At 42.1% G+C, this 20,221-nt stretch overlaps 1 protein-coding gene across 5 annotated transcripts in view; it reads right to left on the bottom strand.

The window, feature by feature from the left end:
- Positions 1-2,414: 2,414 nt before the first annotated feature.
- Positions 2,415-20,221, bottom strand: part of LOC139917806 (rho GTPase-activating protein 12-like) — a 67,987-nt gene continuing 50,180 nt past the window's right edge. For 2 of the 5 annotated variants that reach the window (XM_078287534.1, XM_078287533.1), the window contains exons 3-18: positions 19,049-19,315; positions 17,245-17,451; positions 16,513-16,593; positions 15,793-15,921; positions 14,763-14,837; positions 13,595-13,656; positions 13,263-13,344; positions 10,770-10,871; positions 9,875-9,973; positions 9,152-9,254; positions 8,527-8,646; positions 6,856-6,954; positions 6,422-6,499; positions 5,732-5,866; positions 4,884-4,989; positions 2,415-3,994 (exon numbers count right to left, since the gene is read on the bottom strand). In XM_078287534.1, the coding sequence (XP_078143660.1) occupies positions 3,820-3,994; positions 4,884-4,989; positions 5,732-5,866; positions 6,422-6,499; positions 6,856-6,954; positions 8,527-8,646; positions 9,152-9,254; positions 9,875-9,973; positions 10,770-10,871; positions 13,263-13,344; positions 13,595-13,656; positions 14,763-14,837; positions 15,793-15,921; positions 16,513-16,593; positions 17,245-17,451; positions 19,049-19,315 (1,920 nt within the window). In that variant the 3' untranslated portion in view covers positions 2,415-3,819. The remainder of the gene's footprint in view (positions 3,995-4,883; positions 4,990-5,731; positions 5,867-6,421; positions 6,500-6,855; positions 6,955-8,526; positions 8,647-9,151; positions 9,255-9,874; positions 9,974-10,769; positions 10,872-13,262; positions 13,345-13,594; positions 13,657-14,762; positions 14,838-15,792; positions 15,922-16,512; positions 16,594-17,244; positions 17,452-19,048; positions 19,316-20,221) is intronic. The other 3 variants (XM_078287535.1, XM_078287536.1, XM_078287537.1) reach the window with 3 other exon arrangements.

Genomic DNA, 20,221 nt, shown 5'->3' with positions numbered 1-20,221 from the left:
ATAGACAAAACATAGAAAAACAGAGCTCACTAATAAATGCAGTTATCCAGGACTGTCCCGCATTATTTACTTCACTGATATAACAACTGCAGTACCCAACCTGCACCTCGTTCTCTGAGGAGACATGCACATTCACTTCCTATGGATCCTCTCTCTCTCTCTCTCTTTTCATCAGTAATAATGAATGGAGTGTAATGTGTATTTCTCCATTAGCTTTGAACTACGCAGGAAAAAGCTGGCTGTGGTTTCAGGGGTTTAATGATAAATGTTGTAAGAAAACTGAAACAATCTGATGCAAACTCATGCAATCTGATTATCTGTCTGTCAGTTTGATCTGAACGTCCCATAAAACCCAGTAGAATAACTGTCTGTCATGTTAAATCCACATCTCAGTCATTCCCATACTGAATGACATGTAGCCTTGACCTCAGTCAGACGTGTTGACACATCTGAACACGCAATGCTACAGAGAAAAGGCTGTGTGTGTGTATGTGTGTGTGTGTGTGTTGGGACGGTCCCCCTCTAATGAAAAAGCATCTCTTTAAACTCCCTCGCTGTCTCTACATCTCTTTATTGATACGCCTCGCTTGACCTTCTCTCGCTCTGTCTCTGGGGAGAGAAAGTTATTTTTTCCCTGCCCCATAGAACAAAATGACCATAATCTATCTGCAGGGGTTGATAGGGTTATTGATCAATACCAGTGACTCAACCATTCCTTCACCACGTGCTGAGCTTTCTGCCTTTCAAAACTCACTTTCCAGCCTGAACTCTGTTTTGGAACAAAAACAGAAGAAGGTGCTACAGGTGAGCGACTGGCATTGCAACAAATTTCAGTTATGAAAGTTAAAAAGCCTCGTTCTCAAGCTGAAAGATCAAACATTTCTGTTGGATCTCTGCTCTAATTAGCTAGCTTGCTCCTCTCTATTGTGAAAATGTGACTTTATTGTTGTTGTTGTTACAGGCCACCGTAGCTCAAGGGGAGACTTGTGTAGGAGGAGAAAAATTCGATCGATGTTGCTGCAATTCCTGCTGCAGAGGTTGATAAAAGCCATAGATTACTTCACTTTAAAATGCAGCTGGACTCTAACACCGTATTATTACAACCTGTTACATGCATGAATGCTGAATAACAGACTGTACTGATCATAAAGCAGCACTCATCCCATGTTGTACTGGTCAGACTGGACACGCCTCTGTCTCCAGTCCTCCAATCACCAGCTGATAATCACTTCCTTCCATTCAGGAAAGCATCAGCTGACACTGTGATACCTCTGCTTCTCACTTGGCTCCAGACAGACAAGCAGAATAAAACATGACTGAACAGCGGGCGGAGAAGGCCGAGGTGAGAAAGGTGAATGTGACTCATGTTCAGAAAGAAAGAGAAGATCACAACAAGCCCGTTCCTCCAGGCTTTTCCTTCCTCTTCCACAACCAGGATTTGATGTTTTTTTTCTGTGTTTACGAGATGAAACTATGATGCTGAAGAACTGAGTTCACTTGGTCTCCATTAGGGGAATATTTTTCCCTTCTCTGCTGTGCGTTGCCGCCCCTCTGCTTGTTGTTTCTATTAGAAGTTGTGTTGTGCTGGACTGTCTTATTATCTGCAGATCAGCAGCACAGGGAGCTGAAGACTAAGAGCTGCTTCAGTCTGAATATTGTAGAAGATCCTCTGTGTACTGAGACACTAAGAACAACCTGAACTCATCATCTAACGTACACAGTGTGGGACAGATGCGGGACAGTCAGAGGTTCCAATGGTATCGTTTAGCATTTTAAAAGCCTGGCTGAAAGAGGTGGAGGTCTGACAGGGTTTGGAAAGGCATGCTTTGGTTATTAAGGTGTTAGTGAAGCGTAGGATCTATCTTTCCTGTTGAGTTTCCTGGCTGAATGCACTGTCACCATTACAAGAGCCACTGTTATCTTCATACAGTTTCAGAGGAAGGAGAGAGAGGGAGGGGGAGAGAAAGAGAGAGAGAGGGAGGGGGAGAGAGAGAGCGAGAGAGAGAGAGAGATAGAGAAAATGGGGAACGGGGCTGTTGTGATCTTCCTCAAATTCACCCAAAAAATCCCAGAGATCCACAACTTTCCAAATGACAGACTAATTCAAAACCTTCTTGAAGAAAACAGTAATACTGTAGAATTGGCAGGGAAATCTGTAACTACACAAAGTAAGATATGCTTCAGTGTAGACCAGTATTTATTTATTTGACTTCTACAATGCATATACTGTATAATATATGTAATGAGCATTATCTTACCTTTCATAAATGCATACATTTTGAAAATAAAACCCCTAACACTGGCGGTGTTGGTGCCTTGCTCTTCTCACTGAGCCACAAGGGACGAATACAGGCGGAGACTGAATGTATGAATAAGCAGAAGAACATAAAAAAATATATCTTCTTTGGAATCTCTCTCATTTGAGGTCTTTATTCCAGTTTGACGAAGCCAACAGCAGTTACTCTGTAAAGTTACATTCACAATCCTCCTTTTACCCGACACACAGGTAAACCTCCAAATCCCCCGTTCACAACTTTATTCCTCAATCTGTTGGTTACAGAATCATCATACATTAGTGATTGCTCCCCCATATTTCTAACACTCCAGGCATACATACTTATATTTACTATTTGTACAATATATTGTCAACTTCATCCATTCAACAGTCCATCCAATCCCCCATCCACATGCACACACACATCAATGCTGTACAAATTTATCGAGAGAACATACATTTTCAAAGGCCGTTTGCCTTAATATTTACTATCTGTTAGCCGAGGAAACACACAGGTGTGTACCGTTGTTTTTCAAGTTGATGTTTTGACCGCTGCGAGATGATTTGTTCTAAAAGCGGAATGGAGGAGGTGATGCGCAGAATACAGATGTGATACGAAGAGTGGCGTTGAAGCCTTGGATGTGTACAGATGACCGCGGTCTGGTTCCAGTCTTTCAGGAAGAGAAAGAGAGCGATTTGGAGAAACAGAGGGAGTAGGAGAGAGAAACATTGAGCATCTTTTAATATAAAGAAAGAAGGAAACAAAGAAAGAGAGTGAGAGAGAAAAAGAGGAACAAAATTAGTAGAAAAGGAGGGAAACACTCCTTGCTAGTTGGTTCCGCCTCTTCTCTCAACGTGGATCGGTAAGAAGTACAGTAGTTGGGTTTCTTCTGTTGGTTCCCCGGTGCGGTTCAGGGACAGACTGAGCGGTAACGGCAGGTCAAGATACAGGATGGTCTTCTGTCTATACATGTGATGTGAAGATACAGTACGGTACATACGCGGTGCAGCGAGCATCATTAACCTCCATGATCTCCAATACTGACGCCTCTGTCGGAGGCTGCTGGGGCTTAAAACCAGCTCATTTGATCCAGTTCATTCCTCTACTGTCCTCAATAGAAATCTCCCAGTAGCTCCTTTGGTCTCAGCCAGTCTATCCAGTAGTAGAGGCTTGTTTTGCCCATGGATTGGCCGTAGGAATCCAGTGTAAGGACAGGAGTGGATGTCAACTTTGCAGTAAAATGGCACAAATGCAGCTGTGGAGAAATGAAATACGAGTACTGTCAAGTGCAAAGAGTCTAAACTTTTTGGTCACTAATACGTCTATGTTTTGGTTCGTGAAACGTAAGCGCGGCTTTGGTCCAGGAGGTTGCGAGATTGGAGAAGCCAGTGACCGCAGGTTGGGTGGAGATGAAGAGAAGCTGTGCCGGGCCTGGGCGAGCCGGGCCAGGCCGGGCCAGGCTGTTGTGGGCGGGGCCATGCTGGGTTAGGAAGAGCTCTGCGTTTGGGACAGGATAAAAAGGCTCGTCCTCTGGCGTCTCCGTCTACCTGCCGAAGATGCCCTCGTACTCCAGCAGAATGAGCTCCACTATCTGGTTCTGGTAGACCATGTGGACCGCCATGTTCCAGGTCTCGGTCTCGGGCCGCAGCAGGGTGGGGCCGAACACGATGGCCACGCTCTGGGTGGTCATGCGGTTCTCCTCCCCGTGGTCGATCACCCTGGAGAGGAAAGAGACAGTTAATAGTTAGTTAACCAGGCAATGCTATGAATCAGATACGAGTCCGTTCTGCGTCTGAACAAACCCCACTGCTTTGTGTAAAGTACCATAACAGGCAGCCAATCAGGAGCCTGTTTTGCCATTGTTTTGCTTTGATTGGCTCACGGACAGAGAGACTGTACGGTGGCCAGCAGGGACAAACTCTGAGAACAGGAAAACACCAAAGTACAGAAACGAGGCTGTCACGGTTGTGACTTTCAGTCCCTGCTTCATTGTCTAGTTTTTGTATTTCTATGTGTATTATGTTCCCTGTCTAGTTCTACGTGCCATGTTCTCCGTTTGCCCCAGCGGTTTCTCATTTGTAATCACCTCCCCATGTGCATATTAGTCTTGTTCCCCAGTCAGTCTTTGTCGGATCATTATTTTCTGTTACGTGTCAGTTAAGTGCTCCCGTCTCTGTTTACCTGTTGTTTCCTGCACCTGTTATATTAAACACCCAGTCTTGGGGTTTGATCACTACCTGCCTTGCTGTCCTGCATTTGGGTCCTCACCACACCTCACCGTGACAGAGGCATTCACTTTATTGTCTCAAAAGTTAGCTGCCAGTGTGACAGGTGACCCTTTTTCATTTATCTGCTAAAGGCAAATTGTACTGCCATTTGGTGCCTGGCAGGCGGTAATTTCAGACCCTGGTTAAACATCATTAAAAATGTATAAAATGATTTGTATGAAGGTCTGAATTGCTGAAAAATCACCCTTTTAATCTCTCTAGGCGATATACATTATTTGAGAGGTTAGAGAGTGGCGTCTATCCACTGAAAAAACTATATTAATATACCAAAATATATAAAGAAGCATGAGTGTATTGTGATATGTATTGTTCTGCTTACGTCCTGAGGTGTTTGAAGAGGACCTGCATGGTGTCATGGTTGGGCCTTGGCAGCTGTTTCACCAGCTCTTTGATGGACTGGACTCGCTGCTTGTAGTCTGAAAACTCTGCAGCATGGAAAAACAAAATTTGTCAATACACTGGGATCTTTCAGTATGTATATTGTACACGCCGCTCCAAGTCTTGATACGCAAACCAATAAAGATACACACATTTACATTTAGACAACAGCAGTCTTCTACTGTTAGCAACTGAGCCGTTCCACTGGAGCAATTTGAGGTAAAGTGCACCGGCAACATGGTAGTGGTTTGAGGAGGGCAGAGCATTTCTCCTTCACTTTCCCTGCCCAGATTTGCATTGTTAGTTAGGGCAGAGGTTCTCTAAGTGGGGTCAGGGGACCTCAGGGGGGCCTTGAGGGGCCGTCTCAGGATCCCCCACCTAAATAGTTGAATTTTAATTCCCAATTACAGACTGTATAACTATTGTAATCGCAGGCTACGGTTTCACCACTATTTTCTCCCTGCATTCAGTGTATGCAATTCTGCAATTCAATACAAAATTAACAGCAGCAAAAATCTTCCCACATGGTTTCCTTGGACAAAATCCTCATGAAGTGGGAGTCTGTGACATGAAGACGTTTGAGAACTCCTGGGTTTGGGGATTCACAACAGCAAGCGTCCAGTCACAAGTTTGCTTCTTGAGTAATTATTGTTTCACTGACCCCATTTTTAGTGATACAGACAGTAAAGTCATTTAAAAATGTGAGCACATGCGTTAATAAAGCCTGGGGAAATGGATTTCTTGTTCAGACTCTAGTAATAGCGATATGGATGTGTGCTCAGAACGTACTGATGGCGCTGACGAAGTCGTGGAAGAGAGCGTAGGTGAAGAGCGGCTCGGGCAGCTCTCTGAAGTACATCTTCAGAGCCCCGGTGGTCACATGGATGTCCTCCCACTTCCCGTCCACCAGGTTCACCTTCTCATCTGGAAACACACACACACACACACACACACACACACACCATGAAGTAACAGTGCACTATCAACGGATCCTTAAACTAGCTTACATGACCTTAAGCAAAAGAAGCCGCCAGAAATACCATTCAGAATACTTTTTCAATCATTTGTCATTTGTTTCATAATATTATTTGTTTAATAATAATAAATTAATAAAAGAATACGTAATAATACATGTATTTATATAGCAGCATTCATACATAGAATGCAACTCAAAGTGCTTTACATAAAATAGATTGATTAAAACAATAAATGGATTAAAAACAGTAAATGGATTAAAACCATTACATTACATTAAAATTTCAAAATCAAAAATAGTCCAGCATAGGAACGACCCTCTATGCCACTGACAACAGCAATTCTAAAATGATCAACTCATAAAATGACAAGCAAACAATAAAACAGAAGAATTAAAAAAACACTGTAAATGGTAAAAGGCAATGCTAATTAAAAACTAAGTTAAACAGATGGCGTTTGAAGGAGCTGCTGCAGTCTTTTTAACACAGGAGGGCAGTAACTTACCGTGATTGACAGCGAAGCGTAGTTTCTGTATGACAGCCAGGTTCCCACTGACTCTGTACAGCCCGTCCACACACAGACCTGCAGGGGAACATGGGAGGAAAACCAGCTTTACAGGAGCAACACCCAAAAACCCTCAATCAGGCTGGGTCCAATAGTATTTGCAAATAATTCTTAGGGTTTGTTTTAATCTGCTTGGAGTACTAGATGGGTTGAATGGGTTGAGTGCCAGAAAATTTAGATTGACAGGCTGACAAAGTTATAATAGTATACTTTATTGTGATTTACAACCTACCTATCACAGTCACACTATCTGAGTTATCCTGGAGCAGTAAACTCCACCCATCTGGCAGTCCAGGCAGGTTAAAACAAACTCTAATCATTATTTGCCAACTCAGGCCTGGTATATTGATGAAGCTGGGATCAATGCCACCCACCGTTGTTCTCCACGTGGTCGATGCACATCTTGACAAAGCTCGGCACCGTGCCGCTCTCCCTGTGACACAGACTGGACAGGCTGCAGCCAAACACCTGATCTGAAGACGCAGAAAGACGAAACCACGGTCACAAAACGGTCCGAAGTCCGTCTGATATGTTTTCTCTACGCTCATATCCTCTGACAATAATTAACATTAGCCTCAAGCACTTTACTGTGCAGAATAAACAACTGTTTTATTATGGTTTCAGCACAAAAACTTAAGACGTAGAAACCATTAAAAGGGATGGTCAATACATTAATACATGAAGCTGCTTTACAATCTCTAGTATTTTTTATGTCACATAGGGAAATCCTGGTCACCAGTGTTAATTATTAGAGTGATTTTAAGCATAATATGAGCATAGGGAAAATACTTCTACAACAAGTCTAACAATAAACATGTCACAAACATTTTAAATACAGGACTACAGCTTTAAATAACTTAACATTTCAGGTCTGTACCTTATTTCTCTTTCTATTAGAGCATAGGAAAATAAGTTTTTCTTTCTGTGCGCTCTCTGAAATATCATCTAGACCAAAAGCTTAATACAACAAATAACAGAGTAGGCTATAATTATTGGATTAGATGAGATGAAACTTTAACGATCCCTGGGGGGAAATTGGGCCGTTGCGGCAGTAAGACGTGTTAAAATACATCAAAGAAGAACAGGATATCAATAAGATTAAAGCAAATGGGGTTCTATAAAAAACCCAACTGACAATTCCAATATTTGGACAGAAAGCAGACATGCGTGAATGAAAAAGATAGATTCCAGAATTAACAGGATGCGTGAAAAAAGCTGTGGTATTATCAGTAGGAGCAGAATTTAATGAGACAGAAAGACCATGTGAGATTTATGCATTATGAAAAGGTAGAGAATTATGAAAATGATAAAACATCAATATATATGCGATCTTTAACAATGAGAGGATTATGAGAAAATGAAAAAAGACAAGATTTCCGCATACAAGGTTCCCAACATGGCCCTGATTTAAAATTCCACGACTTTCCATAACTAAGTCAGAGTGCCTCCATGACCTAAGCATCTTCTTCCCTCCTGGTTTGTTAATATTGTTTTTCTAAAAGGAGTGAGCAGTCTGGTTTCCACTACAGTTGGGCTGAAAACCACCAGCTTTCCTGATTCCTGATCAGATTCCCTGACTTTCCCTGCCTGGAATACACTTCTCTAAATTCCCCGATGTTCCAGAAATATCCCATGACCAGTGGGAATGGCAAAAATATTGAGAAAATACTGAGAACAAAACATCCATCTTAACAACTCATTTGGTCTCATATTCAGCCTTTCAAATCTTATTTTTCAGAAACCGAAGAGAAAAATTCTGCCAGTGAGGTGAGATAACTCCACTTGTTTCCAATGCAGTTTCACTTGTTTCAGGAATATTCTAGAAATGAGTGTCAGCATCTTGAAACAAGTCAGAAAAAGGCCAAATCACTGCACTACTATCAAGAAAATGACACTTGATTCTACAAAATTCTTGAAACAAGTTGATTTGCATTGGAAACAAGTGAAATTATCCAACGCCACTGGCAGATCTTTTCACTTATTTGAAGAAAATTATGATTTTATGACTCAATAACAGACCAAATGACTTGTTAAGATGCAAGTACCTTTGATGTAGCCCTTGTCTCTGACGGCCTGCAGCGTGGGCCGGCGGGTGAGGAACTTCTTCAGCTTGTGTCGGGTCTTCTTGTTGTCGGAGGCGTCCATGCTGGCGGAGCTCTTCATGGCTGCGGGGGGGACATGAGACGGGACATGAGACGGGACAATGTTGTCCACCATTCGCCTCAGCACACCGAACGGCATGACCGTCATTCCCCGTTTTGGCGGAACGAAACTGATAAGCAGTTGTTTTATAGCGCAGGGAAGCACTGAGCCAAACAGAAGCATGCACACACACACACAGACGCACACACACTCTTTTTGTATGCTTTCATTTTCAGACTTGTATATCTACACTAGCAGTAAAAAGTCTGGACACACCTGACTGAATGTTCTATGTTTTTCATTCTCTTAAAGCCATTTTGATCTAAAGGCTTCTGCTTAAATGCTTGAAATTTGTTTCTTAGACAAATATAAACAGTGAAGTTGATGCCTATGTATGAATTTCTTTCCAAAGCCTTTGCCTTTCCATCAAGGCAAAGCCTCTGTATGATGTGTGTGTGTTTATATGTCTGTTTATTTGTATCACACACACCATATAATCCATACCACCTTAACAACACACACACACACCTCTGCCCTTCTTGGAGTCTCTGTGTTCTTTCTCCTTGTCCTGTTTCTCTGCGCCGGGCGACTCGGGCATGTCCTCCTCTATCGCCTCATCAGACTCCCAGGCCTGCAAGGAACACACACACACACACACACACACACACACACACACAAGAAAATAAAACCTCAACTTCTACCTTTGGACTCTCAGAATACAATAACTGATTAAAGTGACAATCCATCTTAAAACAAAATCACATGTTGATCATCAGGGTTATTATAGTTTTGGATTTTTCAATTGTTTGTATTTTTATATAGTTTTCAAATTCTATTTCAATTTCAGTTTAGTTTTAGTTTTCAGTGTTTAAGTTTGGTTTTTATTTAGTTTCAGTTCTAGCTTTAGTATTTTTGGTAGGCTTGGTATTTTTTTTAAAAAGGTATAAAGATAGAATTTCATAACAGGTATACTGTATATGTTTGTAACAAGTATTGTGTAACACACACACAATAAACCATAAATTATTTTAAAATTGTATTTAAATGAATTTTTCAATTAAGTAAAAAAAAAAGTAAAAAAAATCTCTGCAAAATTCATTCTATTTTTTACCCTGCACATAAACAAAAATATGAAAACTAAAAACAAATTGCCTCAGTGACATTTAAGTTTTCCACTCTAATGTTAATTCAGGTGTAAGGGCGGAGGGAGAGGGGTGGGTGGAGGGACTGGGTGTTTGTGTCGGTGCTCACATGGGTGCTGATGGTGTCCTGCAGCGCTCGGTACCAGTCGTTGATGATGCTGTCGTTCTCCGACTGGATCAGCAGCTCCGTGCCCTGCCGAGTCTTCAGCTGCAACACATTAACACCGACATCAACCAACAGCAAACAGCATGAATATCACTGTCTAAGCTTCAGTTTCATCAGATGTGTCTGAGTGTCTGCACAGCAGACCTGGGTCCATTAGTAATGGCAAAGTATTTGTTTTAGTTTGCATTGCTTTTGTATTCGCTCATGTATTCACAGTGTCTGCAGGTTCAGCAAGTTAGAAAGCAGGAAAATGGTGACATTATCATTTGGAAAAACTCACACCTGCTCTTACAAAATGTGACCTGAAATAAATGTACAGCATGTTATATGTTATGCTAAATTTCTGAGTCATTTTAAGATGTTTGCTTAAAAAGTAGTTCTGTTTTTGAGGACAGAGTCATCTTTGATTTTGAAATATTGACCGGTGAACAACACTTTTCCAAAATGGATACATAGTGTGTTGACCTTTCAAGGCCTTGATTTTAGATAATACAATTTAAGACATTTTAAGACATTTTAAAAGACCTGAAGACCTCCTCGTGTTGACCCTCTCTTAGTACAGGATGTGTGGGCTTTAGTGCATTAGGACAATTCAGATTGTTAATCAGAGAATAGAAAACAAAATTGCTTTTGAAAGACTATTGTAATCGTTTACATTTTCTGGCACTCTTTGCATTGACTTCTGTGGCAAATCCCACCCACCCAAATCCCACCAATACTAATTCATCCAGGTCTGATATAAGGTTGTTTACAGGGAACTAAGGACACAAATCCAGATTTAAAAAAAAACAATAAGAACCAGGAAGGCCAAATAAAGTTAACGATAGCTCTCCCCCACCTCTAAAACGTGCTTCTTGCTGGACTTGTCCTTGGAAGCCCACTCCACCGAGCCTCCCTTCAGGTCCACAGTGAACTCCGGCTTGGACTGACCGCCTCCAAACTGAGTGGAGAGAGGGAGAGAATCAAGAGACAGGCAGGTTAATACAGACCAGGGCTGGTCAGACTGGTTCAAAATGTCTTTTAGCCTTTCAGGGTTCTACAGTACAACCATTTCTGTAGCACAAGCTCATAAAAATACAATTATGCCACTAAGGAATGTGATTGAGGAGCATACGTGCAACTTAAAATTCAAGTAGGGTTTGGTGTTTCACCTTCCTAAATTACTTTTCCTGCTAATTTTTGAACTTTGGACCTCCTTGGAAAGTTACAAGTCCTGGAAGTTAAAAGGAAAGTGAAGGATTTGAATGCAGGCCAGATAGTCAGTGGTTTTTAGTATTCTGTCAAAGCAGACAATTTTCAAAAACCTCCCTTTCTTCATCCTTATGAGTTTTGGCTTATGAGTTCTCAAGATCAGGGAAAAGGTGACCATATGGCGTCATCAAACTGCATTACCTGAGGTGTTTGAATTTTCCTTCACTGTGAGAGCTCATAATGCAAAACTCATTAGAGAGAAAACTCTGGGGAAATTTTAAGAAATTGCCTAATTTGCAAACTAACAACTTCTCCTTTGACATAAGCTGCCTTTTTCAGTTTTGCTCCATCATCCTACTTCAGTCTGCACACATGCAACCTTTAAAAACACAGCACATCTGAATATTATCCTGCCTGTGTGTCATGCTCTGTCCATGTAATGGCCAATCGGCATGCATGACATGACACTCCCCTACTGGTGAACTGAGAAGCCATTTATATTCACAGCAGGCTTATGAAATGCATCCGTGAAATATCAATAGACCTACATCCTGATGAACCACTAAACTTTAAAGACTTTTCAAATCCCGATGAATAAAACCGTCTCTGATCGGCAGGATGGCCTGGTGGTTCGTGAGATTGGGTTAGCCACAGTTTCAACAGCCAAAACACTGAAACCTAGCGGTGGGACGATATATCGAAATTCAATATATCGCAATGCAAAAATGTGACAAATGAATCACGATGTTAGCTCCGTTTTATTCTGCTGTAGAAATCACAAATGAGACGGCTTGCCCATCACAATTTCACAAGCTCTCCATTGAAATTATATTATTTGCACTTTGTAATGGCATTTTTAAATTGTTTACATTCTAGCGAGCCAATGCCAAGATTTGTGGCTCAAAAATAAACATAATTCTGCACAGTCAGACATTGTTGTCACTGAACCTTTATATATTACATCGTATCGTGGTTGTATTGAATCGTACCATGAGATAAGCAGATCGCCCCTCCCCTACATGCTCCCCTACAAGTTTCTCTGGGTATCTTACCTAAAACGTAAGATGTAAATGATGATTCTGGCATGTCAAACCACAACCGAAACCTACTTTGTTAAGAGTTAAACAGTAATCCCTAATCCCTTGCCCCATGCCAATGATTGACCAATACCACATAGAGGGGTGGGGCCAGAGCGTGGCAGACAGGTGGGAGGAGGCATGCAAGGAAGAGGAAGAGCGGGAAACACACAGAAGGAAGGACGAAGGACATACAGAGGGGGTGTGGCCAGGCCCAGAGTAGCCGAAGGAGACAGCGGGACGCCGCTTAGCCGCCGGCCTCCAGTTACTCAACAGCGACAGGAGCAACTCAGGGAAGGAGCCGCTGCGGTAGAATGGCTTGATGGAGGAATGGATGGATGGATGGATGGATGGAGAAAAGGAAGACGCGTGGGTGAAGCAAAGGGATGAACAGGTGGAGCCAGGAGACACATGGAAAGAGAAGGAAAAGGATACATCCAGGAAAGAGAGAGATTAACCCCAGCTCCCCTCCAGTGACCTGACAAACAGTTTAAAAATTTTCAAACAAATCTTTCAGGCAATGGTTTACAAGCAAAGTGGGTGTAATAATCCTGCATAATAACGCCCAACCATAAAAGAGAAGGGAAAAGAAAATAGGAAATGGAAGATAAGGAAGGACGTTTTTTATATATTTATTTGTCTGCATACTTTTATATAGGCCTCACTTTTATGTAAATTCTGCTTTTTAACTATGAGCAAAAATATAATAAATTCAATTTCATGAGAAAGGCACTGGCTGGCAGCCTGAACTTCATTTAGACTGAGACTGGGATTGGTGAAGAAAATCAGACTTCTTTCTTCAATCATTCTTTAAGACAGACTGTTTTAAATAGAGATTTGAATGGATTGAAGAGGTCACTGGAGGAAGCGTTTTAATGTAAAAGAGCAGCGCAACACAACAGACAACTGACCAGGACTCCTACAACCCCCTTTATTCAATGGCCTTGAATCTGCAGTGAAAAATCCCCATTCCGTCACTGTCTAGACATTAGATACCACAGGATCTTGTGCTGATGAGGAGCAACCTCCTCCTCCTCCAGCAGGAAAAGGTTCCTGTCACTCACCCAGCTGGTCCCGCCTCCCTGGCCTTTGGCGAATAGCAGCGAGGATCCTTGGAGGACTGTCCAGGAAGAGGTCCAGTTCTTCCTGTAGCAGATAATTCACAAACACTCTTAGTACTGCAAGTCATTCTGTACAAACCAATTTCAAGTCTTCCCTGTGTATTCATCCAGCATGACAGTAAGAATGTTTAGAAGTAATGCTTTCATTATGATAAAGAACCACATTTTTTTACCATAACTGGGACCAAAACAGGGACACAACTGAAATTACTCCCAAGAACTAAACTAAAGGTACCGTACTGACAAGTTTCAGCTAAAGACTCAGCTCTACTCACCGTACTTTCTTGCCATGCTCAGTGATCTTTGTCACATTCAGAACGCCACACTTTTCAGACGGCTGCAGAGAAAAACAAACGTTACTAAATACTGTAATGAAGCAGGTTACAGGCGCAACAAAGCCCGGCGCGAGAGAGACACAAACTAGGGTTAACAACCGAATCACAGACGAAGAGAAAGCAGCAGTCATCACTAAACCTTGGTAAACGTTAAGCATGAAACCCAAAGTGTCCTGCAAGAGAAAGCTCTAGATTAAAGCCATTTTAAAATAAAACCACCACCACCTCCTCCTCCTCCACCAAAATCCCCGCCACCGAAACAATCACCACTTTCAGCTCGGAGAGAAATGTCACTAATGGGCTCCTGTCATTATGCCCATTCAGAAAAGGAAAGAGGTTAAAAACAAATGTGTGCACACAAACTGGGACATCACATTAAAATGGATTAGAAAGGGCAAAAGTACAAAAGTAGCACAATAGACTCAGGGGTGAAGTTGCCTTAATACTTTATATGCAGCGTTTAGCCAATTATCCCTTGCTGTTAAGTTGGTGACACACAAGGCAACAAATTTTTTTGGGCAACATAGATGGGCAACGCTCCCAGCAAGAAGGCCAAGAATCTATTTAAATGATCCTTGGCAACAACAAGCTCCTATGTGATTAAAGCAACAAAAGCTGAGGCAACTTCTTGAGTAACATTTCCCATCAGCGTTGCCCAATAACAGGGTTTCTACACAGTTTCAGTTTCAAATAAAATTTCTTCAAAACATGAATGTCATGATTTGATTTGGAGATTAACGCAGATAGTCGTCTCGCCCCTACTAGCTATGCCATATCTCTATATGCTCTATAGAGGAAGATTATTCTTCAAAGCAACAAATATCAGAATATGTGAGATGACAGGGGTCTGAAATCACAGACAAGGTGTAGTCTTATCTATATTGGGACATACTTTTTGTGCAATTTCCAAACTTATCTGGACCTGAAAATGACCAAATCATTTTTCCATACATTTCCAGATTCCTAGACTTCCTAGATCTGTGTAGGAACCCTGTAATTAGCTGCAAAGTGTGTCACTTCCTGTAACCAGAGGCCATCTTGACCACTCAGTGAGGTGGAGTAGAGTTGGGGGTGGGGGGTGGGGGGTGGGGGGGGGGCAGATACTAACAGAGGTGGGGGGCTTGGGAGATGAAGGGCAGGAGTCAGAGTCAGGAGAGGAGGGCTTGGGGCTCAGAGGAGCGTCCTGGTGTGGAGACAGGGATGAACAAAACACTGTCACAACAACTGACAACACATGTTGTTAATGAGAACACATGACAGGTTAAGGAGACACAGACAGCTGATGATAGTGTCACTGACAGTGTGTGATACTCCTTTAGAGTTAGAGTTATGACAATTAGCAATGAGATCACTATGTGGCGGATTGTGTGAGTAGATCTAAGCAATGAACATGAGCCGAAATTGGATAATAAACAACGTGGGGAGGCAAGTATTCATCAGAAGGTTCACGTCCCTATTAAAAACCACTTAAACTCAATTATAATCGTTATTTTTGTAGATAAATCATTGCTGTACCATTGCAGCCAAACTCTTGAATACACATTTCCATGATTGAACGTATTCATCATTTCCTTGGTCAAATGATTCATATTAGTAAGTTCAATCAACTCAGGTAATCAGGCTGGAAAAACAGGTGGATTTGTCAGTGGAAAAGGGGCGCAATGTGGGCATCATCATTCTCGTCGCCCTGATCATTATCATGCAAGGTGATTGTCTGCTTGGATTTAGGGACAAAGGCGGTGATTGGTTTGCCGGGAGTCGAAGGACAGGCCACTGACTTGGTGTTTGTACGGGTGTTGGCGGGCGGAGCCTGAGCGGAAACGCCTGGTTTTGAGCAGCCGCTGCAACACAACCAGTCTACAACTGTAACTCTGCTTTCATATCATACAGGTTATCACTGGACAGAACAGGAGTGCAGATAACAGACATCATCTGGACCTGGAAAAAGGTCGTTCTTGGGAGTATTTTTTTCTATCCATACACTGGCGAATAGGAATATGTGCTCAAGTGGTTAGACATGGATTTTAAGATTTCTTTTTCACTGGAAATTTGGAAAACTGTCTTCTATTCCTAGCTGTGAAACATCTGTACCGTGAAGCTAGTCCGAAGTCTATGGATTTCAGATATGGGTGTCAGACCTTGTCGTTGGGATCCAGGACGTAGGTGCTGTGTCTCCACTTGGTCAGGACGATGGGCTCCACCTGCTTCCTGTCCAGACTGCGGCTCTTTGGAGCGTCTCCAGACGGCTGGGGAGGGGAGTGGTTGTACTGGAGGGAGGGGACCGGTAAAAACAGGGTTTGTGTCAAAACACTTTCAATTCTACCACTTCAAAAAGTAGATAGATGTGGCAGTTCATTTGATTATGATGAGTATTCGTTCTCAATTATTTAATAGGTTGAATATGACTGCTGCCTTATGCCACAAGTTTACAAAATTTTAAAACTTCACTAGGCAAGATGTTGATGTAAAAACACATCTGTCTTATCAGCCTAAATCACAAAATGCAGCTGCAACGGAGAATAGCGTCCCATCCTTAGTATTTGAGACCTCATAGACTCGCCCTATTTTCCCAAATTAAAGTCTAGTGTCAGGTTTGTACACTTCTCAAGCTACAGGAACTGACAAATCCGAACCCTTAGCTGCCATTTCGAGCTGCCGATATGCAAAGTTGCCTCGTGTAGCTTTAATTTAAATCACGTTTGAATTTTGAAGAAAATCAACTTAATGAATTGAATGGACTGGAACCAATTCTAGTCAAAACAGTTCAAGTAAACAAGACTTGGTGTTGTTTAGCTTTGTAAGACTGGTTAGGAGAAACTAACTAGGTGTCAGTGGAGATGAGAGCTTCAGGCTCTTACCTTGGGCAGCTCCCATTCTGACCTGGAGCCGTCTGCACTGTAGTAGTAAGGCCTGCCCTGGTCGTCAACATGCTTTATCCACTGGATAAAACACACACACAGAAAGGAGAAAGATCAGACTCACTGACCCTACCAGTGTGTTTGTGTTCCGAGATTAAACCTACTGACCATCACACAAATATGAAGCCTAATCCTCTTCATCAAATGAGGTGAACAGATCATAATGTTGAAGTATTATCTGTGTGTCCTGTGTTAATGTTTTGCAGCAGTAGTGGTTGGGCGTAACTTTTGATTTAGCTTCCACATCCTTCCCTGTTCAAGTCTCACTGTGGGTTAAAGTGCAAGTTGCAGAACTGGCAGTATTTTTTTTAACTATCATTTCATATTAATGTAAACATGTAAACTATTCTTTTAATTAATACATTCAATCTATTCTATCTTGGATACATATATATGACAAAAAAAAATACAACTTCTAAATACTGGGAAATAGTTATGCTTGCCTTTTGAGGAAAATTGAATTAAATGGCAATGTCTTATAATTTTCTCATTTTCTCTGGGCACTGGTGGTAATTCACTTGCTGCGGTGGTGCACCATTATTGAATCAGTGTAGAGGAAACATATTACACTTCAGCTGGAAATAATAAGTCGCCCCAGAAGCCGCTCACCCATGCAAACCCCAGAAATCACCACAGATAAGAGACAGCAGTTGAGCGCCGTGCAGCCGGTACCTTCTCGTTAGTATAGTCGCTGATGTACAGCGTGTGGCCGTGCTCGTCCATCTCCTCCGACCAACCGCGCGGCGGCGAGCCATACTGGCTGTCTGATTGGCTAGAGTAGGTACTGAGGCAGGTGTCCTCCGACGACAGAGGCTGGAGACGGCCGATGGAGAGCGAGAGGAAGGGAAGGAAGGACGGCGAGAGCGAGAGGGGAGTGGTCTATCGTTAGTGTAGAGAGAGAGGGAGAGAGAGAGAAGAGGAGAGAAGAGAAGAGGAGAGAGAGCATCTTTCACCACAGAGTTACAGAGCAGGAAAGAGTGGAGTGAACCCAGAACCAAAAATCTAAAAAGTAGCAGTAGTAAGAAACTTCCCAACACCACTATAACACACACTACCAGTCAAAAGTCTGGACACACCTGATTGAATGTACTATGTTTTTCATTCTCTTAAAGCCATTTTGATCTAAAGGCTTATCCTTAAATGCTTGAAATTTGTTAGACAAATATAGTGAAGTTGATCCTATGTGTGAATTTATTTCCAAAGCCTTTGCCTTTCCATCAAGGCAAAGGGCGGCTACTTTAAAGAATCTAAAATATAAGATAGTTTTGATTTGTTTAACACTTTTTTGGTTACTGAATAATTCAATTTGTGTTATTTCATAGTTCTGATCTCTTTACTATTATTCTAAAATGTGAAAAATAGTAAAAATATACACAAATGCATGTGTCCAAACCATTTTGACTGGTAGTGTACAGCACAGTACAGAACAGAGAACCAACAGACCCAAAAGAGAGCAAAAATTCACTAATGCCTCTGCTTGACTTGGACTGTGTGATGTAAACCAGAAAGTGACTGCTGCAGTGTTTTGTCACAGATAATTAAACAAGTGGCAGTGACTGCTTTTCGCCTGTGGGTGGCAGTGTGGTATAGCCATTGTTATTTCAGGGGATGACTCAAAATCAGAGACAGTGAGACAGAAGTGATTCAGGCTGATTTGATATGGCCAAGTGATTATAGAGTGAGAGAGAGAGAGTGTGTGTGTAGGTGTATAGGTGTATGATAATGTGTGCATTAGGTATCCACTGCTGATCAAATAAATCAAAATTGCAATACTGACTACTGTTGGCTGTTTATTTTTTAAAAATCATAGATTTTCCAAATTGTCTCCCAAACAACTGATTCTAGTGTTGCTGTAGAAGTTGCATGTCAGAAAAAATCTTTCATTAAATTCAGATTATCAGCCACCCCCTACCTGCAAAAAATGAACACCTGTTCAGTGCTGAAACAACCAAATTATGTAGATGTCTGACTGTGTGTGCATGTATTGCTATTCATACTGCAATCACAATATTTGAAAAAGCCCTGGTTTATAAATACTATATTTTCTGTGTTTTCAATATCCGTCTCAAATGCTGTAGCTCTGACCCATGTTGCTACTAGAGCTGATTAATCGAAAATGAAACAAAATCGCAATATGAACTTCTGCAATTTCCAAATCGCAGAGGCTGCAATTAATTGCTTAAGAGAGAGGGGCGTCCAAAATGGATTTCTGAACAAGGTGTTTTAGAGCTGCAGGTAATCTTTGTTCTATGAATCAATATTGGTGAAAACTTTTCATCACATTCAAACTCAGTAAATCCTGACAAAATCACTTTTCTTTAAAAAGTTCACAGTTTAAAGCACAATTGCAGTATTCTGTCAAATAATCACAATTCGATTTTTTGTCAGTATCTTTCAGCCCTAGTTGCTATGACACTGGTAAGTATATATAAGTGTGTGTGTGTTTACGTCTGCACCCTCCACATGTGGCCCGTACCTCGGCGCTCTCCCCTGTGCTGTGGCTCTCCCCTCGGCTCCCGGTGCTGGTGTCCCGGGCGCGGGGGGGCTTCCAGGTCCGCTCCTGGCTGCAGCGGTTGTAGTAGAAGTGCCTGCCGCTGTGGTCCTTGTGGGTCTCCCAGTCGCCCAGCACATGGAGCGGGGAGCTGGAGGGCAGGGGGGGCAGGTTGGACTGGGAGATCTTCAGCTCCTGCAGGTTGGTGTAGACGGGCGACTCGGAGCGGCCGTGGCCCGATGGAGACACCGTCTGATGGGGAGAGAGATGTGTGTAAGATGTGTGTAATTTTGTAAAACTTCCCCCCTGACAAAAAAAGGCAGTATATTCTAGATGCCATTTACTGTAGATAACATCCTGTGAAAACGTGAGACAGAAGAGACACACTTAGAGACCTAAGTACTAACACTTTCTATTTTTCTTTATGTGTGATCCAATAATTGCAGTTTTCTATTGTTCAATTATTTTTGTTGTTATTATTGCTACTTTTTTTGATTATTACCGTTTTGCTTTGGCAACAGATACTGAAGTATTTAATGCCAATAAAGCTCATTTGAATTGAACTGAAATGACAGAGAGAGATGGATCTGTGAGTCATCTGTGAGAGGATTAACGTCTGTTATGTAATCAGGGAGAAGTTCCTGGACAGTGAATGATTGGCCCCGATGTAAGTCGACACAAAACACATTCACAGCTCTCACAGCATGCAGCAACAGCAGGACAAATGCGAGTTGGTGGACGCTTTTATCCAAAACACCTTAAAATAACATGCATTTTTAGCACGAGTGGTACTGCAGAGAGAGATTCAAACCCCTAACTCTAGCAGTGTTTATGCCATGCTCTATCCATTGAGCTACACATGGGAGTCAAACCCCTAACCTTTGCTGTGTTAATGCCTTTGCTCGACCCATTGAGCTACACAGGAAACTAGTTAAAAGGTCAAGAGAGAAATAACAAGCTCTAGCTCAATCTGACATAGCTGTCCTTGACTGTGGAGGAGAAATGCATTGAGTCAAATCAAAGAATGAGAGCAGGGGAAGGAAGTAAACCACAGACTAGGAAGTGAAAGAGGGATGGACTGGGTACACAGAGCGTTGGGAGCTGTCGTTATATAACTGACAGTGGCAGGGACCCGTGTCAGGTAGAAACAAGGAAGTG

The sequence above is a fragment of the Centroberyx gerrardi genome, chromosome 13 (assembly GCF_048128805.1).
Source record: "Centroberyx gerrardi isolate f3 chromosome 13, fCenGer3.hap1.cur.20231027, whole genome shotgun sequence".
In the NCBI taxonomy this organism is placed as follows: Eukaryota; Metazoa; Chordata; class Actinopteri; order Beryciformes; family Berycidae; genus Centroberyx; species Centroberyx gerrardi.
Note: the sequence above shows the minus strand (reverse complement) of the source record. Positions and strands in the feature narration are given on the sequence as shown.